The sequence below is a fragment of the Melozone crissalis genome, unplaced genomic scaffold (genome assembly GCF_028551555.1).
Source record: "Melozone crissalis strain CALT ecotype California unplaced genomic scaffold, PUWL_Pcris_2 ptg000068l_1, whole genome shotgun sequence".
In the NCBI taxonomy this organism is placed as follows: domain Eukaryota; kingdom Metazoa; phylum Chordata; class Aves; order Passeriformes; family Passerellidae; genus Melozone; species Melozone crissalis.
This window is the reverse complement of record NW_026535846.1, coordinates 10,091,416-10,116,888: the sequence shown is the minus strand read 5'-3', so window position 1 is coordinate 10,116,888 and position 25,473 is coordinate 10,091,416. Positions and strand designations below refer to the sequence as shown.

General features: G+C 39.8%; 1 protein-coding gene across 5 annotated transcripts in view; it reads right to left on the bottom strand.

Annotated features, from left to right (window-relative positions):
- Positions 1 to 25,473, bottom strand: part of AFF2 (ALF transcription elongation factor 2) — a 322,459-nt gene that overhangs the window by 81,584 nt on the left and 215,402 nt on the right. For all 5 annotated transcript variants that reach the window (XM_054289539.1, XM_054289543.1, XM_054289541.1 and 2 more), the window contains exon 8: positions 6,147 to 6,198. In XM_054289539.1, coding sequence (XP_054145514.1) covers positions 6,147 to 6,198 — 52 coding nt within the window. The remainder of the gene's footprint in view (positions 1 to 6,146; positions 6,199 to 25,473) is intronic.

Genomic DNA, 25,473 nt, shown 5'->3' with positions numbered 1-25,473 from the left:
TTATCCTAATAGCTTCTGTTTTCATTAATGGCTTAATGAAAACATTTCCCTACAATTATAAAGCATGACTGCAAATCTTAGACACTGGAATGTGTGTTCTTTATCAAACACACACTGCTGTGGCTACAACTGATGCTGCACCACTCTGGGATTTCAATGGAACCCAATGACAGATAAATGTTTACATTAAAAGACTCTATCAAAGTTATTTTGCACCTAGTTTCTTCCTAATCCATCTGATTTTTCTATAGCTTTGACAAGATGACCTCTCTCACTGTGTGTGCAGTATTGATGTCATTACTGAAGAGCTGTTCTTCAGCCTTTCTGCTGATAACAAAGTAAATGGAAATGTAGAGAAACCTTGGGGAGGTAAACAGCTTGTTCAGGATCCAGCTAAAAAATGGGAAAAAATACAACAGGTAAGGATATCTATTGTTACAAGGAAAGTGGTCACTGTTGCACTTTAAAAAATGTTTACATGATACAATGAAGGCATATTATGCCTTAGAACTTCATAAATTCTAAAAAATTGAACTTGAATAAAGGCATTGAAAGCTCAGCACATATTATAAGAACACAAAGCTCAGCTTATGGCTGATTACCTTTTAAGGCTCAGCTAAAAAGGAAAACATTTTGAATTTAAGTACCTAATACTAACCTAGCAAAAAAGAATTATGTTTATCAAAAATACAAACAATAGAGCAGGGCCATGGACTATATGCAGGTCTTGTGTTTCTAGGGTTTTCAGAAAAGTGGCAATCACTAAGGGGAGAAGAAAAAAAAAATCAAATAGAAAAGAAAAATATCTTATTGATTTGTTCTGCCAAAACCACTATATACATGAAATACTGAAAATGGAGCAGGTCTGTAACTAGCATCAAAGTTTCTTTGGTTCAAAAACACACAGAACACTAGCAATGTGCTTTAAATTAAGTACACATTTAAAAGGTTAACAGGACTATTCCTTAGGCAGAAGAACAAAGAGGAGCTGGTTAAAGAAAATTTGGTACACCACAGCTACTTAAAATACTGTATCCAGGCACAACTCATTTGGATGCCTTTGAGCTCAAAGCTTATTTGAATTATACAGAGGTGTTTTAGAGAACAAAAATACTAACCTGTGTTTTATCTAAGCTCTTTCAGCTGAATGAGCTACTAATTAAAAATCTTCACTACTCTTCGTAATTTCTGATGTGCCTTTTTAACAGAGTAATAAAGCCATCTAAAAAGCTGTGTCCTTCCTCAGAGAGGAGTGTTAACATTAACATGTCTGAAATGCCTTGTCATCTCCTGGTTTACTAACAGCATGTCTGTCATCTGCCTGGACTGCACCTCTTGCAGCCAGTCTGAACATCCTGTGCCATACTGAATGCAATACTGATGCATGTGCCAATTGACAACACCAAGAGAGTTCACAATCCAAGCAATGCTTGCATGTTACAGTACCTCTCAAATAATACATTAAACAGATGTGTACCTGATATTATAAATATGTGACATAAAAATCTATTGGGTTGGTCAGCGTACATATTAAAAAACCATTCAAGTAGGTCAAATTGTGGATAACTTAAAACTTTAAAGACAGCAATTTTAATAAAACTGTCAATACAATTTACTTTGTAAAAACATTTGACACTGATTATGCTGCTTATATTGAAAGAGAAACACAAGGTCTATATCTTTAGATCTTTTATTGAACTGTGAGCGCAGCATCAATAACTGCTTCTCAGCTGTAAATGAAAATTGATTCCAGATCTAACCCATCGTTTTCTGTGTGTCTTTAATCCCAAATCACCCACAATGAGACGTGAAAATCAGCATTTTGTCTATGGGACAAAGCATGTGTCACATGGTCAGCTCCACAGTGTCTGCACTGTGGGTGTGTTTACAGGTGTAGTGCAGGTTGTGTTACAGGTATAGGCGCAGGTTATGTTACAGGTGTAGTGCAGGTTGTGTTTACAGGTGCAGTGCAGGTTGTGTCACAGGTGTAGGTTCAGGTTGTGTTTACAGGTGTAGGTGCAGGTTGTGTTACAGGTGTAGGTTCGGGTTGTGTTTACAAGTGTAGGTTCAGGTTGTGTTTATAGGTGTAGGTGCAGGTTGTGTCACAGGTGTAGATGCAGGTTGTGTTACAGGTGTAGGTGCAGGTTGTGTTTATAGGTGTAGGTGCAGGTTGTGTTACAGGTGTAGTGCAGGTTGTGTTTACAGGTGTAGATGCAGGTTGTATTTACAGGTGTAGGTGCTGGTTGTGTTACAGGTGTAGGGGCAGGTTGTGTTTACAGGTGAAGGTTCAGGTTGTGTTTACAGGTGTGGGTAAATGCAGTCCCTCACTGCTGCACCAGAAGGTGCTGAAAGGAGTTTGGGGTGCAGTCCTTGTAACTTGCCCCATGCTCTACTGCAATGACCTACATGGTCCAAAAATTGACAATGTACTTGCCTTGCACTACGAAGTATCCTAGCAGGATTCCTCATCACCTCATTTATCATCCCCACAAAAACCCCTCCAACAACCATACATCTCTCCATGAAAATAACTGCCCTAGCTGTAACAGCCCTAGGCATCGCTTTAGCCCTAGAAATCTCAAAAATAGCCCAAACACTCATCCTCACAAAACAAACTCCATTCTCAAACTTCTCCATATCTCTAGTGTACTTTAACTCTACATTTGAAATCTGAAGGCACCCACAATGAACATCTCACCGGGCTTCCTGCAGGTTGCAGCCCAAAGAAATTCACTCAACCATTTCTGCATCAAGCCCACAGCTGCCAGAAGGCTAAAAGGAAAAGAACCTACAGAGTTTCCATGCAATTTGCAGCACTTTGACACTAGGAGGTTGAATTTGCAGTCAGCTCTCAGTTGCTGAAGTGTCTTAAACCCCCTGGGGTGAAATTAAAGTGTTTAGTCTCCTTCAGCATTTTCTTGGTGATATGTTGCTAGGCCATCATCATGTGTGCCTTAACCAAAATAAACATAACACATTAAGGAGGGTTCTCCAAATCATGTTTATAACTTTTAGGAGCAATTTCCAGTTATTCAAAATTCTGTTTGAAAAGGGAATGCCTAAAGTGGGCAGCACAACCAGTAACAGCCTTGGTGATGCTATCTGTAAAATAAATACCTTCCATTGACTTCAACCTGCCAGTTCCTATCCTATCCAGAAATGAAGCTCAACTTCTCAGTTACATGACTGACTGGAGCTATTGTGCAGCTGTGCTCCTCCTCAGCAGAGGGGAGAAAAGGAAGGAGATCTGTAACACCTGAAACAGTAAAGGCCCTCAGACACCTGAGTAAATGCAATACAGTTAATAAGGGTGCTCATTCATAGGAGTGAGGGAGCAAACAGAAGAGCTTTATTTCTTGCAGCCATGTTTCTAACAATCTTCCACCTTGACAAATGGACTACTGCTAGTGTCAGAACATGGGCTGATAGATCAAACTCTCCCCACATTCTACAGACTTTCACTAAAAGTTGCTTTCCAAGTACAGTTATGGATCAGTGTCACTACTATCCTGTAAAAATTGAAGGGTCCATAGCAATTCTCAAAGGAGAAATCCTAGGGCTTCCTGCTGACCACTGCTCCAAAGAATTTTGATTTCCTTAAAATTAGAGTAGAAATAAAGGAAACAAACTCAATATTTACATGCTGTGTTGGGGTTTTTGAATAAAAGTGAGTAAATGCCAGCTCATGCTTCATACTGGCTGCAGGCTTATAGCAGAAAAAATCATAAAGACTGTAAAGACTGATTCCATTTCCTTATGGAAATGCTGCATAAACTTTTAGAATTGTTTTAAGCCAAGAGTTTTAATCTTTTCTCTCCCTGCCAGAATGAGCACATGTGTACACCTGAATAACAACGGTCACTTGACTGCAAAATATTTATGCTGAAAAAGCCCTTAAAGTTGCTTTTTTGTTGTTTATCTGTCTGACCAGTGGGCCAGATCAACCTTTCTTCCAGTTTCCAATCCCCTCTCCTTAAAGAAATGTGGCAGAGGCTGCTGAGGTGCAATGAATGAGAGATGCAGCAGAGTCCTGCAAGGTTTAGCCTGACCATAATACACAGGCAGAAACTTACAGTCATTAATTCAGGAAACCTAAATTCCTGAATGAGGAATGTATAACTCCTGAGTCAGCTGTATAATTTTGTCTATACTCTATTTGTAAAACAAATAGAAGAGAAGCAACCATACTTATGTGGGGTACACAGGAGAGCTGAAGGATCCCTTGAAGTGCAGGGCATTTAAGAAATGTTCTCACTGTGCAGTTGTGTCCAGTTGCTTTATTTGGAATCCCTAAGGATACAGGTCAGTTAATAGGTGACACCAAACTGGGCAGTCAGTGGTGTGCTTGGTAGTGCTCAGTTAAGAGTTGGACTTGATGATCTTAGAAGAAATTTTCTAAATGAAATGATTGTATGAGAAAAAAATCACAAAATTTTCTAAGTAGTACAAAATGTTGAGAAACTCCATGAATGGTCCCTGTGGTGCTCTCTGTTTGTCTGCAGCCCAAGCTGTGAATGTATTCCGGGAAGACACGAGGAGCTAGGGAGCAGTCTGAGGCTTCCTGCAGCTCCACAGCCCCACCACAGAAGGGCCCAAGCTGCAGCCCTGGCCTGGAGCAGGGACACTGCTCACCCTCAGGATGCTGCTGGGTGACAGGCACATCCCACACTGACAGCAGGAGGGCTCCAGAGCTGTCAGGACCCCTCTGTGCACTGAGCTCTTCCCTGCTTGGGGCTAACATCAGAGATGACATCTGCTCAAGTCAGTCAGGGCTATCCATTTGATGCCAGCAAACACTGGTCCAGGTCTCTGCTTCTCCATTCACCAGTGATAAGGGATTTTAGCCTAGCAGTATGAACTCCATAAACTCTGCAAATTCTACTTAAGTCACTAGAAAACTGTTACTGTGGGAAAACAACATTAACTGCTACCTGACAATATATTTCCATTTCTGTATTTTAGGCATCTCAGGATCACAATGTCATTTTACAGGATCATTTGGGCAAATTTGCAAATCTTATGGTGTCATTAGTCACTGTGTTTGCACAACACTGCATTGCACAAGGATTTTGACCCTTTGGCTTCAGAAGACATTAAGAGTCTTGCCAGTGCTAAAAAATACTGACTTGTATGACTAAGGGGTCAACTTTCACCAGAAGGTAAATCTTTCCTGGCATGACCCTAAGGATGGATGAGGTAGGCTGAAGGAGAACATTTAGGTGGTTTAAAAATAAATAAGAAAGAACGATTGGCCTATAATTAACATTTCCCAGACTGAACAGATGATCTTAGGCTGAATTATAGCATTACCTTCCTCTCTATTGCAGACATTTAAACATTTGAACCTATTGCATATATAAAGTAAAATGAAGGATGAATTTAACACAAAGTTTCATTTTTTTTCTGATAAGAATGTTGAGAATATGAATTTCACCAGCTTTTTTTCCCAGCATTATACATAAATATTTATAAAGTGGGAAGGATAGAGAATGACATGAGCCAGTTTTCTGAAAATGATTCTTCATTAATATCCCAAGTATGTGGAGAAACTTTTAGTATTGATTTAGAGCTACATGCTGAGGGCTTTCCCTTTCACAAATAGGAGTCACTGGATTACTGTGGACTCCCAAACCTTTACTCTTTGACTGGAACAAAAACTTGCAGACCAAATTTTCTTGTGTGGGCTTGTATAAATGGATTGCAAAGTGCAAACAAACTCTGTAGTTGTGTTGGTGCTCTTATGTGGTCCTCTTACACACACTTCCAAAAGCTCATAAATTCAGAAAATGGGTGCAAAGCAAGGGGAGGCTGTTCCACAGTTAACTTGGTACAATGGAGGACAGAGATTCAGAACACATTGGCTCTTCCTGGGTGATGCTTTGTGTGGTCTCTCATTCAAAGGTTAATTAGTCATATTTTGGCTTAGTTTAATCCACTGCACAAAGTGAACCAGCACAACTGAAACACATTCCTGTTTGAGATTGTTTCCTCTAATGAGGAGGCAAACAAGGTTTAAGCTAATGGATTCTGCAGCACACCAAAATGCTTTTCATGCAAATACAGTATGTCAACACACAAAGAGTTCCAACCTATGAAATAACTTTGCTGGTTTAAATGGTCTGTACACTTATATTAGATGTATTTACCTGTTCATTATCATCTTCATCACTGCTGAGTTTTAGATCATCCTCAAGCATTCTGAAAAAAAAGGAGAAATACAGAATTACATTTAATGAATTAACTTTATGTACAATGGGCCAAATCTACACCTCAGCAAATTCAAAGGAAAAACTCTCTTTCAGTTCAACAACAGCAAAATCAGACCTGAGGTAAGTAAAGCCCATGTATGTATGTATTAGTGCTTCTTTGTGATTCTAGGGTAGAACAAATGAATTTCAGACTCATCCATCATAAAGTTTGCAGTCAGCTGCTCTTTCATGTCCTCTTTTATTTCCACATTGTCTCACAGGGATTAGTCCATATACACCTACAAGTGTTTCTAAATCAGAAGAGAAATTCAGCTCTGAGAAAAAGTTGTCCATGTTTCATTCTCAGTTTGGGTACCACCCATTTCCTTTCTGGTACCTTATCAAACTGAGAATGCAAAGTGGGTAACAGCAAGAAGAGGAGGTGCTTCTTTGAGGTTTGATAGGGGCTCACAGTTGTTAGTGTCCAAAGGCAGACCAAACATTTTCCAAGCTGGGAACCTGCCAGTTCATACCCTCATTTTTGTTTATTTATTTATATTTTAATACAGGGAAATCTCACAGGCCTGTGCCCTGCCCTTGCAAAAAGGGAGGGAAGCTTCTAGAAAATGTGGCTGTCCCTGTGCCTCCTTCCCTTCCTTTGGCAAAAGAGCTGAATTGCAAATTACTGTATTAACACTCAGATTACTTCCTTCAATCCAAGACTTGGGTACAGGAAAACACATGGGGTAAGAAACCATGTTATTTGGTGCTACAAAGACAGAAAAGGTCTCTCATTTGGGGATGTCTCTGCCTAGAGAGATGAGCAGTCACCAAATAAGCTCCTGTATAGCTTCCCATATATTCACGCTTTTATCTGAGCTGAGAGTCATCTGGGCACACTTCTACCTCACACCCATCTTTTCACCTTGACAAATTGTCTTATCATGGGATGATGTAGGAAAGAATTGGCCCATCTCCCCCGACCTGCTGCAGCAGCCATTAAAATCTCAGATCTTCCATTCTGCCAGCCCCAGCTCCTTTACCCACGGCAGGAGGCTTGCAAATTGCAATTATTGTTTCCTTTTTGCCTTGATGGGGCCTGAAGTCTATGATTTTTTATTGTTAGCCTTTAAATAACTCTAGCAATCAATGGAAGTTCTGTTAGGAAGGTTTTTTTTGTTTGAAGACTACCAGTAAATCATGGAAGCCTCCTGACACATGGAATTTTAAAGAGGGGACAATAATCCCAATGTGGAAATTTTAGAATATTTGAAGCCCTGATGGTGCCCTTAAAAAGAAAAAGTGAAGGAGATCTTTAAACTGGTTTGTGAGCCATCTGTCTTCCAGTGACCTCTGTTGTCGGGCAACCCAGTGGTTACAAAGTACCTGGACACATAACTACCAGTCATTAGCATCCTGATAAATGGCCAGTGCCTCCCTGCAATATGTGAACCCATAAAAGTACAACTGCAGCATGGATTAAAAGAAAAAAATCTTCTAAAAGTTAGTATTTGTGAGGGGTTGACCTTGTCTGGATTCCAGGTGCCCACCAAAGCTGCTCTATCTCTCCTCTCTTCATCTGGACAGGAGAGAAAATGTAACAGCAGGCTTGTGGGTTGAGAAAAGGACAGGGAGAGATCACTCAGCAATTACTGTCATGGGCAAAGCAGACTCGATTTGGGGAAATCAATTCAAAGTATTGCCAATGAAATCAGAGTAGGACAATGAGAAATAAAACCAAATGATAAAGCACCTTTCCTCCACCCTTCCCTTCTTCCTGGGCTGGACTTCACTGACAATTTTCTTTGCCTCCCCCTCACAGTGGTGCAAGGGAATGAGGGCTATGGTCATTTCACTGCACATTGTCTCTGCAGTTTCTCCTCCTCAGGAGAAGGACTCCTCCCATGCTTCCCCTCTTGTTCCAGCATGGGGTCCCTCCTACAGGAGCCAGCCCCTCGTGAACTTCTTCAACTTGACCTTCCTACAGCTTGCATCTCTTCAGGAACTGTTCCAGAATGCATGCCCTCTGTGGGTAAATCCTCCAGGCACAATGTGGGTCCCCCATGGGGGTCACAAGACCTGGCAGCAAACCTGCTCCAGCGTGGGCTTCTCTCTCCACCAGGACACGAGCACAGCCTTCCCCTGGGTCACAGCCTCCTGTGGGCATCCCCCTGCTCTGGCCTGGGCTCCTCCCCGGGCTGGATCCCTGCTGCCAGGCCCCCCCTGTGCTGCAGGGCGCAGCTGCCTCTCCGTGGCAGCACCAGGGGCTGCAGGGGAACCTCTGCTCCAGCACCTGGAGCACCTCCTGCCCCTCCTTCTGCACTGCCCTGCCTGTCTGCAGGGCTGCTCCTCTCACAGACTCCTACTCCTCCCTTGCAGCTCCTGTTGCACAGCAGTTTTTTCCCTTTCTACAATCTGTTATGCCCGAGGCACTGCCACTGTCAGTGCTGGGCTCAGCCTGGCAGGTGGCAGGTCCATGGTCCATCCTGGAGGTTGGCACTGGCTCTGCTGGAAATGGGGGAAGCTTCCAGCTTCCACTGCTGCACCCCCCTGCTACCAAAACCTTGCCATTCAAACCCAACACTCCATTTTTCAGGGATTATTAATCTTTAGAGGCCTGGACTTGGCGATGAACAGAAACTTTTAATGCTGTTTATCTAGCAGACACATTCATTTGTTTCCCCAGAGCCATTACTTGCTGTGCCATTCTCAATGTATCGCTGTGCCTTGATCTATCCACAGTCCCTGATTGTTATCTGCAAGTCTCATTACACCAGAAGGACAATACCCCCAGGAAACCGAGACCATTTTCATACAGGACTATATCATTCTGACTCTTCACTCTAATTCAATCCTACACTCCTGCTTTTAAACCTACATTTCACTTTAATGTGTAAATTATCCACTGCTTTAAAGAATCACTTCTAGATAATGCATTCTATTGTTATTTTTTAATGCAGATTTAAGTGGATATAATGCAAAGATCTTTTCATGAATGAAACCCAAAGGGTGGTATATTTTCTTTCTTTCAGCTATTGGGTGGGTTTTTTTGATTGTTTGTTTTTTTGGTTTTTTTTTTTTTCCTATTTTTTATGTGTTAAATTTCTTTCTGACATACCCTGGTAGAAATAAACCAAAAAAGATAAAAGAAATTCCATATTGGATAAATGGAAAGAACAAAGAAGAAAACATAAAAAAGATAAATGGATACACTTACTAAACTAACCCTACAGCCATCTGAAATGGCTGATTAATAACTGTCCTCATACAGCTTATACTGCAGATACTTTCTAACAAGTACAGTAAGTACAAGACATGTTTATTGAATATTGAAAAATATAAAATTGATATAAAACATGATTAGGAGGAAGGACAACTGTTAGAGTTGGTTTCAGAGAAACTAAATTTGCAGGATTTATGAGTTCCCTTCAAGAGACTAATAGATGTTTAGACAACTAGAGAGACGAAAAAAATTGGATTTTGGCATTTCTTTAGCAGTTCCAAGCTTATCACTTGGGATATGTAATTCTTCTTAGCCCGTTCTGCTAAATGAAGAATATGTCATCCCATTCAGTTCCAAAACTCAAAGCTTCAACAACTAAACCAACCAACTTCTAAAATGCATCACACTCTACTGGCAGATGGAATAATTAAAGAGAAACTGAGTATAGTATCAAACAGAAATATATGGTAGCCAGATAAGTGAGGAAATAAATTAGAAATACACACTACATGCAAATGTAGAATGCTGAACAATTCAAATAACCTGCTCCCAGAGAATATTGGTTAGAAAAAGTAATATTTTACAGAACACAAAGGAATAGATGGCGTTCCACAATTTTAAAATGTGCTTAATATTCTGGAGGCATGGGTCACAGTAGCTTGTACTGTTTAATGTTTCCATTAACTCTCATTTATAAGCAAGTACCATCTGATTGCACTCAAAGCTCAATAAGGACTTTTTAAGATTGCCAGCAACCTTAATTCAAGGTGACTATTTCACTATCATATCTAGAAAGGTATTTTAGCTTCAAAGCCTTGAGAAAGAAGAGCTCTGTATCTACAGCTCTCCAAAACACTGTCTGGATGGTCTGAAGGTGAAATTAGGCACTCCTGAGTGAGAGGTGCCTCTAAATACCCATATGATCTATTCTGCTCTATGTAATTGTTCACCTCAGAAGCACCCAGACTGGAGATTAGAGTGTATTTGTTATTAAGATCAGGACAGCTATTAATAAAGGCCAATTTGGAGGCTATGTTAAAATTACAATGAATGCTGCCAATGAGGGCAAATCAAAGAGAAAACTGCCTGTATCAGAAAGTTACCTCCAGGGGTGTTATGAATTCATTTTATTTCCTATTCTTCTCTGACCCAGCTGACATTATTATTGAATATACATGTACTTGTTTGTCTTTTCATCCATAGCTAATGCAAAACACCACTTTAGGGAAAGAATAGGATTAAGTAGGATTTTTTATTTCATTATTAGAGCAATGCCATTTACTATAACAGTTGAAGTTGTGTCAGCACATTTATTATAATCTACAATTTTCAGAGGTTTGTAATTTGGAATGTGAAATTATTGCAAAGGAGAAATGTTAGGACAAAGCAACACATTTATCTGTGGTGTAAGTAGGGGCAATCTCATTGACTGACTACAATACCCACTTCCTTCAGGGATGCATTTGCTCCCAAAGCAGATTGTTCCTACATTACAAATTTAGCTAGACAAATGGCTGAACAAGGGCTTTATTAGGATGGGTTCTGTAAAAGTCACACTAGAAACAGTAAGAACATGAACATGAAATGGGACTTGTAGCCTATCCTGACTTTTGAGTTCAGTGGATGTTTTGTGCACACCAGACCTGCTGATTTGTGATCCTCTCAACAAGCAGGTGAGGATTTGGAGACATGAGATAATTCACTCCCTCAAAAAGCACTGCCACAGTATTACTCCATTTCAGTTACTTTTACAGAAGACTCTGAATGTCTCAAAGGAGGATTTTCACTGCATCCTTTTTTTCTTTTTTTTTTTCCTTTCTTCATTTATTATATAATGTATTTAAATACTTTTAACAAATGAATAAGGTCCTGATCACTAGTAGACTTCTGGGAATCCTGCATTTCTTCCTGCTCTGGTTGTGGAGGGCTGGGATGGGAATCTTCTGTGTTTATAGCAACATGTTTGGTGATGCAGCTTCCTTAAGGAGGAGGTGTTCAAAAGGCAGCATGATAGGATAAGCTTCTGCATGTCTAATTTGCTCTGGGATCAGTTCACCACTGCACTGGGGCTCACTCCAATGTGAAAAAAGTCTTGTGGGAAGGAAAAGGAGGGAGGAAAGGGAAGAGGGTGTTGGAAGCAGACAGCCAAGGGAATACTGGGCAATCCCCTAATCCTGAGCTGCCCAGAAAATTAACTCACTCATGTCAAACCAAATCTGTACAAAATGCATATCCCATCTGAATCACATCACAGCAAATACAAGTGTTGATTCTGCAGGAAGGAGGACAGTGGTGTTAACCAGACATACAGACATGCCATCCTTTTCTTGCCAGGTTTGTCTCTGGTAAAATGGGAATGCATTTCTAAGATTTCTGTGCTACAACTTGTTATTCCATTTGATATTAAAGAGAGCTTAGATTGTTAGAGCAAGTGTCAAACTTGTGAAAATTATTAAGACTTAATGCAGAACAGGCAGGAATCCAATAAATGTCTTTGGGGCGAAGAAGGTAGTACACTGCAGCCTGAGCTACGAAGGCCTTGGCAGTCCTGCTTGCAGCAATATTCCTGCAGAGGGAACACGGTCCATGCAAATAGTGACTAGCATTGCGATGCACCTTTTCTACCCCTGAACTTGCATGGAAATAAGGCCATCAGTTCAACACAATCTCTGCTGGTTTACCCCATGGACTTCATACCCAACTTGTTTTTCATTTTCCTAGTGCATTTCTCTGTAGTATATAAGGCTTCTCCAAGAGTGGTAACTCAAAAGGTATCATGCAAATGACAAACTGTATAATGGAATTCAGATGTATTTCAAGAATGTGTTGCACACACTGGAGCACAATTTTATCATTTATCAAGGGGGAAGAAGGGGGCCTGTGTGTGTGAAAACATCTAACAATAGATTTCCCCAGAGAAGTTCATAATACAGTGAACAAAAAACTGAGGAAATGAAAATAAACGGTAGAGTAATTCCAAAGGAAAAAAGAAGATCTTTTGTTTTAAAACATCCCATCAATAAATCTTGAAACCTTATATTCATTCTTTTTCTGAAATGTGCAAGTCATCCTTACATTATTTCCTCTGAGATACTGTAAGAGTTATGGTAAAAGAAAATCTCAGAAGATTAAATGGAATTTACAAGCACCATTTACCTTAATAGTCAGGACCATTTGTCCAGCAATTTTATACATACTTAAATATAATTTATTAATTTTCCCTTCTCCTCATCCACCATTTTCTTTCATTACATCTTTGTCAATGATGAAGTCAGTCTTGCAAACTGTTACTCACAGAAGTAACTTGTGCTCATTAAAGCAGATTCTGTGGCCTCAATAGGGCTCATTTGCTTAAGGTATAGATCAACTCCTCAGTCTCTGGCCTTAAATCACCTCCCCTCAGAAAGGACTAAAGTCAAGTTTTGTGTTTTCACTGTGAAACAACCTGTGAGCAATAGAGGTGCCTGTTCTCTTCCCTGGCACAGGAAAGGCACTCATTGTCCTGCTGACATGGTCAGCCTCCTCCTGGCCACTGATGGAGAACGATGGCTTGCTAGGACACACTCCATGGTGTGCTGTCACATGCAGCCTGCCTTAGTGTTCCTGGCACCATATCAGTAATTAGTGTAATTACAGATGGGGAGAGAGAGGTAACCCCTGTGGTTTTCTATTAGGTACCTCACAATTAGAGAGTACACTTCATTACTCATCTCTCCATATCATCTCTTAATTTCAAAAGGATTAAGCAAAATTAATTCTTTCAGTAGAAGAATTTCTTTATCCAGCCATCCATTAATGTCTATGTATAAAAAGCTCTTCAAGGCAACTAAGATATTAAGTTGCTGCCTAAGTGCATTATAACAACTGCTCTGTTGACAGGCATTTTGTGATTCATTAAAGCTGAGACAAGAACTTTGGGAGGAGGGAGAAACCTGCAGCCAAATTTTTTGGGAATTGGCATATTTAGCACAAATAATATTCTGGTATATCCAGTAACTTCATCTCTCTATTGAGCTTCAATTCTGCTTACAAACAATGCTTCCAACAGAATGGGATCAGAACTGGGTCAAAATATTTTAACAGTGTAATAGGAAGTTACAAAAAAAAAATCACAGAAAGCAGAATCCTTCTGTTTTGAGCTGGTGAGTTGGTATTTTTGCCTTAATAACACTCATACCACTGGGTTTTCCTTCTGCCTTAGAAAATCTCCTTCACCCTGTGTGTCCCTCACTGCCCAGTGACTCTTCAGTACCACACACATCTCTGTTTGGCAAGTCCAGAGTATGATGTATCATTGAAGCAAAAAGAGAGGGGAAAAAAGAGAGACGAGAACAAAGGAAAGTATGGGTCCAGGAAAAACACAGGGAGTGACTAATAGTTTCTAAAAATGCCAGCATAAAATGCGCATTCTTAGAATTTGTGAAGAATAAAAATGAGTACCCACCTTTTTTAGTGTGCTCAATTCTGACACTGTGCACAAAGCTTTTACTATTTTCCCTTTGATAAACTGCAATGGCTGATATAATTTTGGGTTCTGCTATTTATCAAGAGCAATATATAGTCCAAGAGCCATTTCTGTGATACATACTCATTTCCAATATATTCCACATGAAAAACACCTGCTTACTCCAGCCATATTTGATTAAAACTGTCTCCTAGCCAGAGCACCAGTATTTTCTCTGGTAAACAAGCCTTCAGTTGGCATATTTACACACAAAGGCTATAGGAACCTAGCACACAGTTAAACAATGATTGATAATTCTACCAAAATCATACCAGTAAATATATTAAGGAAATTTGTTCAACAAGGAATGCAATCACACAGGACTGGCTTATCTATCCAATGTTCTACAGTGCATATGACCCTGTAAGTGGGTCTGGCTCCCTCATTTCTGTGCAAATGAGCAATAACTTAATAAAACTGTAAAGGAATTCTTTACTTGTTCAAAAGGAAGACTCAAGATGTTTAATAAAGACTGGTTGAAGGAGGTCATCAAGCTGAAGATACTGAAAAGGCAACACATTGAGCTGTGACATGGCTTTCATAGTATGTTATGGAGAATGAGAGCTTTAGCTTCAGAAACAATCTTTGTGCATATAGAGGAAAGAAAACTGCCACATCAGGTTTTTAAAGAATGCTGTGAGCTTAGTGCCTGACTTCCAGAATTTCAGGGGTGTGCAGAGCAGAATTCCAAGCAGGAATCCAAGTCCTCTGTACTGGCCTGCTGATGGTGCACAGTGAATAAAGACAGGGGTTGGCCACAGGGAAGATGAGCAAGTACCAGGGGCTTGTGTGTCCATGGGAGAACTGAGCAGCACTTTCCAGGCTGCAAAGGTACTACACCTCTACAAAAAATACTGCTGGACCATGCCTGGTGCATAGGGTAGTTCAGGGATGATCATCAGCAAAAATCCCCACAGAAAGCAAAGATAAAGGGATTTTGGGGAAGGTGAGCTTCATTTTCACTGCCCTAATTTGTGATCAGTTCTTAAAGACACTTTTGTACCTGCAAAATCCTACATCAGGAATCCATAGCTATTCCACAGATCTGATACAGCCTTTCAAAGACAAATGAATCTTCAGTAAGAATGTTCACTTCTATCCCTAAATGAACATTCTGTTGATCAGTCTAAAAATGTATAAACAGATGAATCCAAGCAGTATTAAAACTAACATAAATATAGGGGATAAAACCAAGCAAGACTAAAACTAATATAAATAGATCGGATAAATGAAAAAAATACTTAAATGATTTCTGAATCTGGATGATTTATAAGGCACTGCATATGCATGAGAGAAATCAAGTACCAAGCACTGTGCTGAAAACACTGACTCATGCAAATAATCCTTGCTCCTGCAAGCACTATTTTTCAGGCTCAGATCCAAACACAATGCCTGACACTGTTTGCTCTGATAATCACTCTAAGATAAACAGATTTGAATAACTGCAAATACTTCCAAGCATTTCCTTTCACTTATAATGTAAAAAGAAAAATTAGAGGATAAAATGAAAATGTATGTTTCCACTTCTAGATTTCATACATCATTAATTCTGTAAAAATATATCCATCTTCATGCTGATAGTTCTCCTTGCTTGGCAAGCTTGAAGAATGCAATATGCTAGATAACCTGATTGAAAATTTGATCCTATTGTTTAACAGAATGAGGATTGTTTCATAAGGGGCTCCACCATGTCTGTGCACATTTTCCCCTAAGTAACAGTGTAAGACTTGTATTTCCCCAGACAGCTGAACATTTACGTTGATGTACTTGGCTAGAGATCCAATCTTGCTCTGGCTATAATACAGGAGAATTTTCCTCAGCATTTTGAATTATGGCACTGAAATAATTTAACAGTGCCTTCTGTGCATGTTACACAAGTTTTTTGATACAGTTAGCTCTTACTGAAAGTTTGCTTACCCTATAAATTGTGCCACATGGTTACGCCATTCTTCATCCTGAAAACTGAGGATTTTTTTTTTTTTAGAATCACTGCAAATGGTGTAACTCTGGAGAAGCCAGCATTTCCCCACAGCCACACACACCCTGCGTACACACACCCTCCAATCTTTACAATCCCCAGGACCAGGGTACTTCTGAGCTCTTACTAATTTGTGCTTGCAGAGCCCTCTACAGAGTTGGAAGAACAAAGCTGTGAAGAAGCAAGAAAGGAACACTAATGGTTGGTTTAAATGGCTGCATTAGGGATACTCACAGACACTGTTTATGTCCAATTTACAGAACCACAGAGGGCTGGGGTGGGGAGGTACCTCTGGAGATCACCCAGCCCAGTGCCCTGCCAAAGCAGGGTGACCCAGAGCAGGCTGCACAGGATCACATCGAGACAGGTTTGGAATATCTCCATGGGGGAGACTCCAAACCTCTCTGGGCAGGCTGTTCCAGTGCTCAGTCACCTTCACACTAAAGAAGTTTCTCCTCCTATTCAGATGGAACTTTCTGTGTTTCAGTTTGTGCCCTCTGTCCCTTGTCCTCTCTGATTTAACATCTCTCTCCCAAATTCATCTTGAGACCACCCTGGTCTTCCTCTACCACAAAGCCTTTGAGGAGCATTGTGGTTGATTCTCTGAGAGGCAGGTTAATATTATTTTCATTAAAAATTAGTTACAAGATGAAACACATGTTACCATTGAAAAAAACCTCAAAATATGGTCCTCAGTGCTAAAAATATTACAAAGAAGAAAATTCCAGAGTACCATTTTTTTGCCTTCCTTTTTGACCATTTATATAATGTCTGGAACTAGGTTTCTTTGTCCCTGACTTAAGTACCTCAATGTTATTATCAGACAAATAAACAAGAAAATTAGTACATGAAATTGATAAATGGATACTCAGTGTTTTCTTCAAAGGGCAAAACTTAAGGATGACGCAGACTAAACTTAATTTAATTGATAAAGTCTAATGACATCATGACTTTACAAAGACAAATAATAGAACAATAATATGCTAAAATTGTCAGACTTGATCTGGGCTGTGGAACATCTAGTTCTACATTTTGTCAGAGAAGGTTGTTCAATGGAACAACTTGTTAGTACTGAATGACTTTTCCTAACACAGCTGGAATGAAAAACTGGTTCATTATGCTCATGAAGCACCTATGTCTCCCCAAATTCTTCACCACAATCTTTTTTCAGAGTTTCTTTGAACCCTGGCTCCACTGTTGGCAGGAACCAAAGTCCTAACTGTAGGCTCTGTAAGAACCTATTTGTTTTTCCTGGCCTTTTTATCCTAACATTTAAATTGTGAGAAAATAAATGGGAATTTCATAGGTTCTAAGTGAGTCTAGGTGCTTGTCTCCCATTACATTTCAAAACTTGATTTTTCTATCAGAACAGTTATAAGGACATAACACATCTTTTTTTCCCAAGATTATTCTTTTATACTTTCTCATCTTACTCTACACAGCTGCCATAACAAGTCTAAATCTTAGTGACTATTATCTTCAGAGGAACAAGTGTGTACATTCACCTTATGCCTAACTTGCAAGCTGCAAAGCCCTCCCCACGTTTCTGAGTTTTGATGTTCCTTCAATTGAAAAAGGATGAGTCCCACCAAGAGGAAATTGCACAATACACCTTGCATGAGCTGCTAATCTACAGACTAATCCAGTTGATACATATGGTCAGGCAGTTGGGTAACTATCAGGGCACAACACCACCTTTCATCTCCTAAGGTAATGCAAAAGTTATATCTCAAATCCAATTTAAATTGGTGCTCCCTTGAGCTCAAAGATAATTTCTCTCTAATCCTCTTCTGCTTGTCTATAGGGTAACCTTCAAAATCTCAGAAATGACACTGTAAAAAAAATGATCAAGTCATAATTTTTTAGCACAAAACCTAGCTATTTTTCCTGGTGGCACTATGTTCCAGCTGTTATCAGATTCAAGAATTTTTCAACTGCCTTGAACTCTGCATTTATTTTACTTTTCCAGATTTTTGCCAATGAAAATACCTCAGCACTGCTTGAAGAGAAAATAATCTTGTCAGTTTTATTGTGCCATATCTGAGATGATGAAGGTCATGCTAACTACAAGTCTGTTCCAATTGCTACGGGGTTGGGTGAGGTGGGCTTTTTATTTTATTTTTGGTTTTCCCCTAGCTCCTACCACAAAGTAATAGGGATTTTCCCCTTTCATTCATCTTGCCTTTTGTTGTTTTTAATCGACCACCCATCAGTGCCGAATTGCCTTGTAACTGTCTGCTGAGCTTTCATTTGACAGAGATAGCTGCTATTGTTAGCAGGAGCCTTCACTTCAGCCCATTTAACTTTCCTCAGTTTGACAGCTTCACAATAGCCACCTTCCATCTAAAGAAAACTGTGATTTAGTAGAAAGGGAATGTGGGACAACAGCCTGATCTGTCATTCAGTCTCCAGTGAGTTCTCTTGGCATAAAGTTCCCCTAGAAAGCTGGAGGATGAAATACTACATGAAAATAAGACGGTCATGAGACATGTTCAGTTATACATTCTGGCAAAATCTAAACAGCAATCACACTTAAAAATACAGCCCTTTCCTTCAATAATACTCCATGCTGGGCAGCAAAATAAATATTTTGACTAATTCTAAATTTCCATTTTTTACTTACATTCCAAAGTAATACTTTACTTTCTTCCACCCCCCTCTTTTATTCACCTAGTAATTGTTCTCAGATTGATCTACAAGAGCTCCTAGTGGAAACAATATGCCACAAGTAAATTAAAGCTTTCATTGGATTAGTCGTTGGTGCACGTAAGTCTACATGAAAAGATGTTGATGAATTAAGAGCCTGGATGTCCTCCCTTACTGATGACTAAAAAAGTCAAATTATAGCTGCCTTAGCACAGCCTCTGAATACTTCCCAGCTCAGCTCCACACTCAGCTTTCCTTTCACATGTGCCATGGAAATACATTTTTAGCTGATTTTTAGTTGTTGAGCATTAAATGCCCTTTTGCATTTAAGCTTAAATCTGGTTTTATCATTTGGCATAAATGACAAGCTGTAGACATCCCACTATTAGATTTCCAGGCACCATTTTTTTCCCAGCCAGTTAAGTAACATTATTTGCTTGTCCAAAATCTTGGTTCCCAGTTTGATGAATGCTCTCTTGCTAAAAAATGTGTCTAGGAAATTGAATTTGATTACCATAAAGCATAATTTATTTCAGTCTATCTTATGCCTTTTTTTAACTCTCATTTAACTTCATCAGAAGAGGCATGAGAAAACAAAGCTGTAGAGCTGCATGCTGGAAAAAGAACCCACTAAACTGACTTGTACATTCACCTGAGTCTGAGAATCATTTCCTGGTATTTAAAATAAATAAGTCACTTTGGTAGTGGTGACTAATCACTGCACAACATATGAACTTCTGTTTTGCAGCAGCCATTCAAAACTGTGTGAAGAAATTACCACAACTATGTGGAAAGGTGTGTACAGAAACAGAGACAAAAAATCAGATAACAGATAAACTCCAGTAGAAAGACAGATAATAGTTACTGGAGAGGAATCTATTGCCCAGAGTTCACTTGTGAGAGAGCACCCACGAGGCTACAGCTAGGAAGAGCACCAGACTGCTCCACTGTTTCTAATTAGAGACGACATCCTTCATTTTATAGCTCCTGTGGTCTAATTTGTAGAGAGCCATATCCCCTAAAGCTTTCTGTAAACCAAATTAAAACTCATTCCATCAAGGAGTTTCAGCAATATATGGTCTCTGATCACAATACATACTCATGGTCATGGAGCTGCTGCAGGCAGTCAGCTGGGGGGTGCTGGCTTTTGTTTTTTGGGTTTTTTTTTTTGATTTTTCAAGGAAACAGCAGATTTCTTCTAGGAAAAAAACATTTTAAAAACCAGAGAATCTGGTCTGTTTAAACAGTCACTCATGAGAAGGAATAGTACATACAGTCTCTCTCTACTGATTTTCCTAGTATTCTCTGACTTTTAATTAAATAATTTTTCTCCTTCCTTTTTTTTTTATTCAAGACACCTCAAAGCTTCAGCTCAACAAACACTGCTAGCAATTTTCTTTTCTTTCTCTAAATTAAAAAAAAAGTTAGCTTAGGGCTTTTTGGAAGCCTTAAGACTCCACAAATGCTTTTGAAGTTTGCAGTCCCTTTTCAACCCAAAAAACATTCATATATTGTGCAGCAGTAACACAAACACCCTACTGGGCTTTAACCCAGCTCTGGACAAGGAGAAGAAATTCTGCCTCTGTGCCCATTGAGCTGTTGGCCTCTATGCCACCCCTACCAAGAGTGCCAATTAGCATTACAGCTCCTGGATTTGGACACATGTCCATTAGACTCCAAGGGAGAACTTCATTTCACACAGACATTGAACAGCTCTGAGAGTGTGATGAGTTTTGTTCCCTACAAATCTGCCTTTAATTTGAACTGGTAACCTGAAGGTGAAAGGATCCATCATCCCAATGTTAGGGCAGTTTGTGCCAGCCAGAATACCCTTTACACCATGAATGTGATGTCATTTGGTGGTTGAACTTCTTACATACACCCAATTCCCTGCAAACACTGCCCTCTCCCATCCCTGAGGGCTCTGAGAGAAACACACAACTCTGTGGGTTTGGCATAGCTGCTTGTATCAATCAACACCACTAACACCAAGTTAGATCCTTGTTTCCTCCCACATGCACAGGGGCTTAGCTAAATTTCTTCAAGCAAGATTTCAAGAAACTATTTATCACAGCTGGTGTAATTACAGAATTACCTGTGAAAACCCACAAAGGCTGAGGGATCTAATGAATAAGTGGAAAACTACAGTGTAATATCAAACGAAATGTCTACAGTCAAAATATTCCACTTGGTAAAGGTCACACACTCCCTGCCTGGAGGAACAGCAGAGCAGGCTTTGAATGCAGGCAGGTGAGATCTTTGCCCATATTTTGATAAACATTCCAACCTATTCTGACAACGGGTGGCCAATATGGCAAAGTGGTTCACTGTGGTTCACAGTAGCAGTTTGATATTAAAAACTGACCTGTAAGAAATTTGATAGGCTGGCCCAAAATGCTGAGAGTTATTAACCTTGAGTAGCTTCTGGAAATGGGATGGGCAGGCACCACTGCCAGGGAGAGTCCCCAGACCCCCAGGAGGTGGCTGCAGACCACTCCACTCTGCCTGCTGTACCCAGCTCCTTTCTCCCCACTCTCTGCACTCATCTCCTCCATTATCCACTCATTTCAAACAAAACAAATATATTCACTGTTGTGTAAAGGCTCATCTACATTTCCTGTGAGCTATTTTCATCAGCAGCACTCTATTAAAGTTATTTCAAAGTAAACTAGAGAGAGAGAGAGAGCAGAGACTGTGTAGCACTATATCATGTGTCTTCTCAAACCAGTTAAAACTCAGCAAGAAGTAAAAAAAAAAAAAAAAAGAGATCTATTTAAAACTAGATTAAGCTCAAGCTGCTAAAGCATAATAAATTGCTCTATTTTAACTGACTGAACTGTGCACACTTAGAATACAAGGGCATATTTCATTTGGGTTTATGCAATTGTTCAGTGTACTTTTCTACCATTTCACCCATCACAAGATGAGAGAACTTGTCAGGCAAAATTGTAGTTAATGATGTTTAATGGTGGCTAAGCCCGATAGACTTGTTTATTTCTTTTCTTCTTTTTTGTTGCTTTACTCTCACTGAAATAATGAAAATATTACATGAAAAACTTCTATATTATTTGCAGGAAAAACTTCCATTACCAATGCCAGGTAACATAAAGCTTTATCTGATTTATATAGCAATCTATATAAATCTACTTTTATGTTTTATTTGATTCCAGCCATTAGGCTGTGCTAGGAAGTAATTCTAAAATATATATCATAGTGGCAATTCACTGTACTATACCAAATTAATCTACATAAATCTATACCTGTGTGCAGGGAACCAGCACGGTAACATCACCAGCATGGAGGAGGAATGGATGCCAGTAATTCTACTTGTAGGCTTTCTAGGAAGTTTAAGCTTTCTCTAATTACTGGGCAGAGTACAAATGTCCCCTGTTGACCAAATTCCTCCATCTAAATTAATTGTACTGTCATTAGCATAGCTCTTACATTCTAAATTTCAGAATATGAAACTGCATATTAGGAGAGGTATTTCCTCTTTATGACTGATCTAAAATCAGAGAGCTGGAGAATGAATGGGCTGTTTGGAACAGCATATCCTTTTAAAAACCTGTATTCCTTTCTGATTTAAGTTCCTTACATAGCTGAAGCCAGTGTGCTCTGCACAGCTGAATGAGGCCAGCTGGCAAAGTAGGAGCATATCAGCATTCTGACTGCTTTTCTTTTGTTTGAATATTGCCTCAGTGGCCGCACACTAAACGATGTGAACTTGATGGGCTTGACTATGACCTCAGCTAAACTGAACAATATGAAGCTGGCACATCTGTAATCTCAGGCTTGCTATTTTTCAATTTCTTTTTCACCTGATTTGTATTAAGATGTGGTTCAAATTTTAAAATAAAAATAAAAAGGGTCCTTCTGCATTCCAAATCAATCAGCAAACGCTGCCATGCCAGAAGGCAGGCTTCATCTGCCTCTTCACACCACATTTGGTGAATCCCTGACTTATGAGAGCTTGATTTCTAAATGTTTATGCAGAAAGAAATGCTTTACACATCCGCTCCTTCTCAGATAGCCTACGGGGATTTCTGGAAATACTTTTTTTTTTTTTTTGCCATTTTTTTGCTGCCTTCCAGGTTTTCTCCCTGTGGATACATAAAGACAGAGTGACAGCAGGAGTAGGCTCAACTCGCAGCGAGCAGCATCCGTGCTAATTATTGATATTGACTACATGAGATAAGCTGGACATCTGTCTTTACTTTTAGCAAGTTCTACAAGGATAAACATGAACATGAATGTGGGCTGCCCCATGGACAGTGTACTGGCACTCTTTTATACTCCCAACCCATCGCTGGGCTTCTGTCACTTTTGTCTGAGCTACATTTCAGCCTCGGGTCACAAGAGTTCAAAACACAGTCAATTAATCAAATGGCTTCTATGAACATAACACTGCAGCTCAATAAAGGTTTCCTATTCAACACAAGCAAGGAAATGAAAGCAGGAGGTTAATGTGAAGATAGCTAGGTTACATGTGGAGATTTAAGCAGCAATCCTTGATCAGCCATCATCAGCCAGTGCATTTTATCAGTGCAGTTATTTTATGTGAGACAAAAGAACAAACCCAGGATGTGTTTATGGCCTGATCCTGCTCTCAATAAAGTCAAGTCAAGCTCTTCTCTTGACTTATGCTTACTAGTTCAGGATCTTTGATCTTGGCAATAAAATTAACACAGCAACAGAAAACAACAAAGAGAGACAGAAAATCTCCCTCTTAGAATGCTCTGTGTTTACACTACGGAAGACAGAGGATTCAAGGCTGAGGTGAAACAACTGCTCCCAGGAGGAGGAGAACTGGATATGGGACATGGGCTGAAGTGGTGGGGACAGGGTGCTACACCAGTGCAGCAGGTCTGCATGTGCTCTATCAGTTGTACGAGGTGGCCTTTGCAAAGCTGTGATCCCAGCAGGGGGGAGTGGGAGGCCCAGATTCCTCAGTCTTTGCTGCCCAAACATGACCTGTCAAACGGGTGGGAAGCAGTGTGCTTAGTCTGCCAGCCCCCCTTTAGGAGGGCTTTTCTGTCTCAGCTTTAGAAAAGTGCTGGGATTCTGCTCTGTATCGTCCAACTCTTCTAAAAAGAGGCTGAAAAAACCCTTCTAAGCAGTGTGAGAATTCTTTTCGATGCGATAAAAACCGTAAATATGTGTTTCTAACCACTGAAGACAGCAAGCTTTGGAGGGCTTAAATGGAAAAAGCTAGTTTAGATTGAGCCAGTTCTGGGTATTGCCACACATGTCAAATTGCACTTCACTTGACAAATGGTCCCAAAGAAATCTATGGAGCTATTCAGGGGGTACGGTGATGTTTGGTATGAGCAAGGAGATTAGAATCTGGCCCTTGCTTTATTTTCAGAGAGATTTCAAACATGTGTTTGTTCTAATTTTCCCTTCCTTCTAGGATTGCTGGTATTCACTTGGCTCGGCTTTAGAGGCAGAGAGATGTGAAAAACAGCACCAGTAAAAAAAATTACAAACTCTCTAATATATGACCAAAATAGCTTTTCCCCCTGTAAAATATGTGGCATAAACGAATTCCATAATGATGTTATGTGTTATAAAAGTTTTATTGGCACTCATTTGGGATTACCCACATAACTCACTTGTGAGTTCACTACTCGTGGGTAATGCACTCATCCCAAATGCATGCTAAACACCAGCTTATGTAAAAGTCCTATTAGAGTTTAACAGAGATTAAACTAACAGATTTTTTTACAGAAGCCTCTTATGTTACAGAGGTCCACAGAAATTACAAAAATCTTAGTCTATAACAGGCAATGTTTTCATTAGGTTTATCCTAATCATCCTGTATTAAATTCTGTAAATTCTTAACCAGTGACATGCATATCCTCTCTGCAATTTTACATTTTTCCTCTCCCTGCACACAAGTTTGTGTAGAATCACAGACATGTGACTGCAGAGAGAGACCCCATGCCCTGTACAAACACAGAGTGCAGCAGTCCTTGCTTTAGCAACTCTGCTCTCTAAACTGAAAGGGCAGGGAACGAATGGGAAAAAAGCATTGTTCATATTTACAGACTGAGAACAGAGACATAATTTCCTAAAGGTCATACAGGAAGTCCCTGTTAAGGCTGGAATGAAAATTAAATTCTCCTAAGCACCAATGCCTTAACAACAAATTCATCTTCCCCCAACATCTGTGTATTTCTTCATCTACTGCTTTCCATGCTCATTCCTGTACCATGTGAGTGTCTCTGTCTAGCACTGTGACATCATTAGTATCTGTTTTGGTTTAAAGCATCACAACACCCCCTGCACACCTGGACAAGCCAACTCATGAGGGGCATGGACAAGGTTGTCAGGCAGTCTGTGCATCAGGAAAAAACAGCTCAGTTTTGCACAATAACCATTACCAGGCACCTAAACTTGGTAACCTTAGCCTAGGGCAATTTCACAAAGAAAGCTGCAACAGAAACAGGAGCAGAGCCGATGCTGGCTGGGCACAGTTAAGCTGATTTTCCTGTTTTCTTTCCTGCTTTCCCCTGTTTTCATCTTTGAACATCTTGTGACTCAGGATGACTCTTGGGAGGCCTATACAGGCAACATTCAAACCTCCTATGCTGCCAAGCTTAACCTGAAATAGCCCCACCACCCAGAAGAGTTCCTCTGCACACTTCTGTGCCTCCAACCACACATCCTTCTTGGTCAAAATTAGGGAAAATTTCTGCAATTAACCTAAGATTTATTTTTTTTCCCCCTGAAACAAATGGAAAAGGGGACAGGAAGATACCCAAAGTACCTAATTGCTTTCTCTAAGTATATATTTCCTCTCAATATTCAGATGAATGTTCTGTGACAATTTCTGACCAAAAATAAAATTTTAGGCAATGTTTTATGGACAATATTTTCCTATTAACTCAAATATGAGGGAACCCTAAAATTTGGTATGAAATTTAGATTACCC